Source organism: Lemur catta, chromosome 9 (genome assembly GCF_020740605.2).
Source record: "Lemur catta isolate mLemCat1 chromosome 9, mLemCat1.pri, whole genome shotgun sequence".
Classification (NCBI taxonomy): domain Eukaryota; kingdom Metazoa; phylum Chordata; class Mammalia; order Primates; family Lemuridae; genus Lemur; species Lemur catta.
Genome location: NC_059136.1, coordinates 34204988 through 34211024, shown reverse-complemented (window position 1 = coordinate 34211024; position 6037 = coordinate 34204988). Strand labels below are relative to the sequence as shown.

Below are 6037 nucleotides of genomic sequence, written 5' to 3'. Positions count from 1 at the left end.
GCAAAGTCCCTCTTATACTCCCTCTCCTCCCAGTATGAAAGGGCTGCTCTGCCTTCTACACTCTGCTTTGCATTGCTACCCTTTTACTCCGGGAACTGAGAATCAAGCAGAATAAAGAAGTGCTCTTCCTTCTACTACTACATCCATACAAGTATAAATTAAGAATAAAATTCAAGTTAATGACAAGATCACCGGTCTTATATACTTAGCAAAATTTTAAAAGCAATTAAAATTATGTACATAATGATGAAGAAAAATACTATTGAAAAGACCCAGCTGTCCCCTAAAAGAAAGAAAAATTACATAATGTGTATACGCATTCCATAAAAACATACAAGGGGAAAACTTTTGAAGCCTGAAAACAAAACATCAGTAAACCAAGCCACGCTTAGAAAAATGAAAGCTGATTTTTATTTTATCAACAGCCATTCTTTAAACATGAACATGCATACGTAATATTCTACGCACACATCACAGTTTTTAACGTTAGTTAATAAAGGTTAAACACACAACATACATCCTTACAAAAAAAGTCAAAATGCAAACTCAAAACTTTAAACAAAACTCTTACTAATTTAAAAAAAGTCTGTGTTGGGTACCATTTGTACAACACAGTTAATTTAAACATTTTCAATTTGGCTGCACATGAAAAAAGCGGCAGTAGAAAATAAAGTCATTGAGGGTTTTTAAATAGCAGAATAGGCAGTTTTGCCATGCAGGAGAAGCAATATTAAATATTAGTTTCAAAAAAAATCCACATTTAAAAATATTTAGTTCAAGTCACAGAATTTTTCTCAGTAGAGACCCCAATGCAATGCATAATTAGCTGCCTTAGATGGCCTGTTTGAAAGGACAATATCCTCTCAGAATGTAACTTTACTGATTTTGGCACAGAAAAGAATTCTTAAGAACAAGAACATGATTAAAAAAGAGGGAAGAGGAACAGAGGAAAGAAATAAAAGCAAGAATAAATGAGATAGTAATTGCAATCACTAAAAAACTGTGCATTCTCAGTCATTGCAGAATACTGTCTTCTGTCTATAGCAGGTGCTTATTCCAGAACTGTTATTGCAGCATGGATTTAATTTGCTTGGAGGTAGTCTCATCATTCAAATGTTTTGTTGTGTACCTTAAAAAAAAAAAAAAGATTAATTTTAGGGGATTATTTAAAAGTCTGCATTGAGTTCTTTAATTATAACAAAATGAGCAATTGGTCAGGTAGATCTTCTCTCACAAAATCATGCCTTTTCATTGCAGCTTTAACCCTGTTCAGGTTCTGCATAGCTTGTCCTCCTCACTACTTTTCCAACAGAATAGCCAATACCTGTTTAACTTAGTTACGACTACCCTTGTTGAAATGATTGGTTAAACTCTCGAGTAAACAATTAGCTGTAACTTCTCACTCAGAGGAAAATAACTGTTTTATCCCAGAGACTGGCAAATTATGGCCCATGGGCCAAATCCAACCCACCACCTATTTTTGCATGGACTGTGAGCTAAGCATATATATATTTCTAACATTTTGAGTGGCTGGAGGGAAAGCAAATAAAAAGAATAGCAGTATTTGTGTTAATGCGGAAATTATATGAAATTCAAACTTCAGTGCTTACATATAAAAGTTTTATTGGAACACACCATGTTGATTCATTCTATGGTTACCTTCTTGCTACAATGGCAGAGTTGAGTAGCTGTGACAGAAACCACGAGGCCCACAAGGCCTAAAATATCTACTTCCTCTCTGGCCCTTTATAGAAAAGTCTACAAACCCCTATTCTGCTCTGGCCCTTTATAGAAAAGTCTACAAACCCCTATTCTGCTCTGGCCCTTTACAGAAAAGTCTGCAAACCCCTATTCTGCTCTGGCCCTTTATAGAAAAGTCTACAAACCCCTATTCTGCTCTGGCCCTTTATAGAAAAGTCTACAAACCCCTATTCTGCTCTGGCCCTTTACAGAAAAGTCTACAAACCCCTATTCTGCTCTGGCCCTTTATAGAAAAGTCTACAAACCCCTATTCTGCTCTGGCCCTTTATAGAAAAGTCTGCAAACCCCTATTCTGCTCTGGCCCTTTATAGAAAAGTCTGCAAACCCCTATTCTGCTCTGGCCCTTTATAGAAAAGTCTGCAAACCCCTATTCTACCCTGTACTTTACCTCAACTCCTACAGCTGTCACATCCCTAAAATGTCTCCATTCTTTACAGGCCATATTTCCAGGCAAGTGTGTTCTGCTACAAGCATGCAAATCCAATTTAAGAATCCAAAAGAATCACTTCACTTAGAACAATTATTATGAGAGGATTCATCATATGATTCCCTTAAATAGCAGAAATCCAATAAGCAAGCCTACTATGTGTCAGGCACTGTTGTAGGAGCTTACAACCCAGCAGAGGGAGAAAGAAGGATACACTAACATCACAGAAGGGGTACAGCCTCTCAGCAAAGGAAGAAAGTACAAGAGGCTACAGAGACGGGGAAAGACCAGCTCAAGTGCAAGCCTGGAGGCCACATATAGTGAGGAGTTCGGAGAACATTTTAAGTGCAATGAAAGTCAACAGAGGATATTAAACAAGGGAGTGATGTGATTCCACTTGTCTGGGGAGGATCACTCTGGCTGTTGGGGGAAACTGTAAAGGAGCAGAAGCAGCAGCAGGGGGACCCATCTAAGGCTGTTACTTAGGACCAGGTGAGAGATGCTCAAGGCTTGGGCCAAATTAGTAGCAATGGAGACAGGTGTCCAATGCTTGAATGTGGAATATATTCTGGAGATAATCCAGACAGATTGATTCATTTGGTTTAGAAGAATTCCACATATAATCTTTAAGGACTAGATCATTTTGAGCAGGTACATACAGACAATCTTTCTGTGTTAAAGAAATTTAAACTCAGTTCCTATTAGTTTCATTTCAAATCAATTTAAAAACTGAAGAAAATATCTATACTCAAGTAAACCTCTAGAGAGTAAAGAGACAAACATGTTTATTAAGTACCTGATATACTCTCTATAATGCTACTCAGAAGTTACTTCCAAACTGTTCTCATATTATTGAATAGATACCAGAGTGCCTGGTACATTATAGGTGCTTAATAAATATTTGTGAAAAAAGACATGGTAGGCTGCCAGGCTGGAAAGAAAAAACCCATAAAGGAATATTTACATGAAATGGTAAGTCATGTGGCAAAGACTTAATCTGTTTTATTTATGTAGATAAAGTGTATGTTTAACTACATATAATCTTACTGATGTCAGAAAATAACAGTTCTCGATACCCATCCCTTCATTTCTGTTTTTCTCCCCCTCTCCTTTACACTACTGGACAGTAGAAAGAGCCAAGTAATGTGCACAGTAAAATTTCTACTGCAGTTAAAAGTATTACTGTTCAGCAATGTACTGTGATATTCAAAGAGCTGTGAGTGTTCTCTCTACCCATGACCTAAGTTCTCTCTCCTTCTGTGGGATGTGATTGCAGCTTCCAGCAGTTCTCAGATTCTTCCTTTAACAGAGCCAATCTAGAGTATATTACATCAGCACACTCTTTTATCAAGAAAAGGCCAATATCATCTAATGTATGTGAAAATAATGTATGACGATGTATGGTATTATTCACAATGTCCTTTTCCAAGTACATATGACTTTTTTCTACTAAAGAAAAGCAATTATATTTACCTTTGTTCTTAAATTTAATAAAGACAATTATCTAGCACAGAACCTGAACTCCCAACTCTAGCTCTCTCTTTATCTTTCCCTCTTACTGATTAAGGACATTTGGTTCCATTTCTCCACTCGTAAAATGCAGACACAACTTGTTGCTTTCTCTTATTAGCATACCATCAGCTGAAGGTACTATATATACAATTGCTATAGAAAAGCATTCAAAACAAACATATATATACATAAACACATACATGCAATTATATTGCCATTTAAAATCTTTTGGTCATTAATTCCACAATGGTTAAGTTTGATTTTGTAGAGGGGTAAATAACAACACTTGCATGGTACCTTGGGGGTTACCAAATGCTTTCTTAAGATTTGCTCTCAGTGAAACACACTAAAGGCTAGGTTGATTTAGTTTAAGCAATGTTTTTCAAAGAATCAGCATTATCTACACTAGCATGGGTGTTTGTTTAAAATGAATATGCCTGAGTCCCAACTCAGACTTAATTAAAGAGACTCTCTGGAGGTGGTGACCTGGCAATCTGCATTTTTCATAACCAGGGGATTCTGAAGCAAACTAAAGTTCAATCACATAACAAATCTAAGACTTAAGAAAGCAGCGTAACACATATGGGATTTCAAGAATGAAATTCTAAATTTGAAAACAGATTCTAACATTTACTAGCTGTATAATCTTTAGTCCCTCAGACTTTAACGTAACTCTTGAGCTTCTACATTGGAGGCAATATGAACACCCCATAGTTACCCACCTGCCTCACAGAGCCATGGCGAAGATTAAATAAGGTCTTATATTGGAAAATGCATTGTAACTTTTGTGATATAAAGTGTTACCAACTATAACCACCACTACACATAGCATTCGAGTATACTGATTAACCTTACAAAACTTTTCAGTTGAAAAAATTAGAACTAGACACAGAATATGCTCACTCTAAATAAAAACAGTTCAAGAGTTGTCTCTACAACAAAATTTCATTTTTTACTTTCCATTATATATTTGGAAAGAAAACTTAACAAAACTGACAGGTGGCTCTTGGCTCTATGGTGCTTTCTCTCCCTCTCCCTCACATGCAGATCACGGTGGGGGACACTACAACTCCATCTCGCACTACCACTGCCCTCCTTTGCCCCAATTTAAAGAAAAAGAGACTGAACTACCCTTAAGCTCTGAGAAAACAATAGTAAATTCTGAGTTTTTATTTTTTATTTATTTATTTTTTTTAGACAAAGTCTCATTCTGTTGCCCAGGCTAGAGTGCCATGGCGTCAGCCTAGCTCACAGCAACCTCAAATTCCTGGGCTCAAGCGATCCTTCTGCCTCAGCCTCCCAAGTAGCTAGGACTACAGGCATGCACCACCCATGCCCGGCTAATTTTTTTTGTATACGTATTTTTAGCTGTCCATATAATTTCTTTCTATTTTTAGTAGAGATGGGGTCTCACTCTTGTTCAGGCTGGGCTCGAACTCCTGAGCTCAAACAATCTGCCCACCTCGGCCTACCAGAGTGCTAGGATTACAGGCGTGAGCCACCACGCCCGGCCTGAGTTTTTAAATTAATCTTTTAAATACTCCCTTCTGGTAAAGAAATAATACTAAAACCTCCTAGACCTCAAGTACCTCTAAGTTTTAACAAAAGACTTCCTGAAGTCTTGCTGGCTTCAAAGTGTTTGACCAATCAGAAAGAAACATGCCTGGGAGAAAAGTCAGGCTGACTGAGACACAGGGAGTGTTCAGAAAGGAACCAAGTAGGAAAGACTCACAATAACATAAATGTTGGTAAAATCACTGAAGTATGCAATGTAAAAACTTCAACAGTAAAAAATTCCAAAAACCAGGCTTATGATCGATATTATAATGATGTTCCTTACTTAATCTTTCTGATATTCATTTGTAATAGGTCTCCTTTATCCAGACAGTCACTACTTACACAACATTTTACATAATCTTTTAAAAATCATTTTTCATAATCTTTTTTTTTTAAATTTTAATTTTTTTAAAAGGCTAGTCAAGTGAAGCAGTGAAGACTGGAGAAAGAACAAAGCAATCCAATTATAACTAATTGGTTGTGATCAATTAGTTATAAACCACCACTGCACTTGGACTGGCCTACTTTTTATAATCTTAATAAAATCATTTGATAGTTCACTCAGCTGAATGACACAAAGCCTATATTTTGCTTTGTGATATAAATGTCTCTATATAAATATTTCTGGGTTCGTGTAATTTTTGTGTTTAAACTCAATATAATCAAGTAATGGGAAATTATCTTTTATGTCAGGGAAATTATACTACCAATTAAATCTCTATGGTCAAGAAGTTATAAATACTGAGATTTTCATTTTAAAATATTCCAGCATTCTAAGGC

General features: G+C 36.3%; 1 protein-coding gene across 7 annotated transcripts in view; it reads right to left on the bottom strand.

Moving 5' to 3' along the window:
• Positions 1-388: 388 nt before the first annotated feature.
• CYRIB (CYFIP related Rac1 interactor B) overlaps positions 389-6037 on the bottom strand; it is a 150847-nt gene continuing 145198 nt past the window's right edge. For all 7 annotated transcript variants that reach the window (XM_045561465.1, XM_045561460.1, XM_045561463.1 and 4 more), the window contains one exon: positions 389-1129. In XM_045561465.1, the coding sequence (XP_045417421.1) occupies positions 1066-1129 (64 nt within the window). In that variant the 3' untranslated portion in view covers positions 389-1065. The remainder of the gene's footprint in view (positions 1130-6037) is intronic.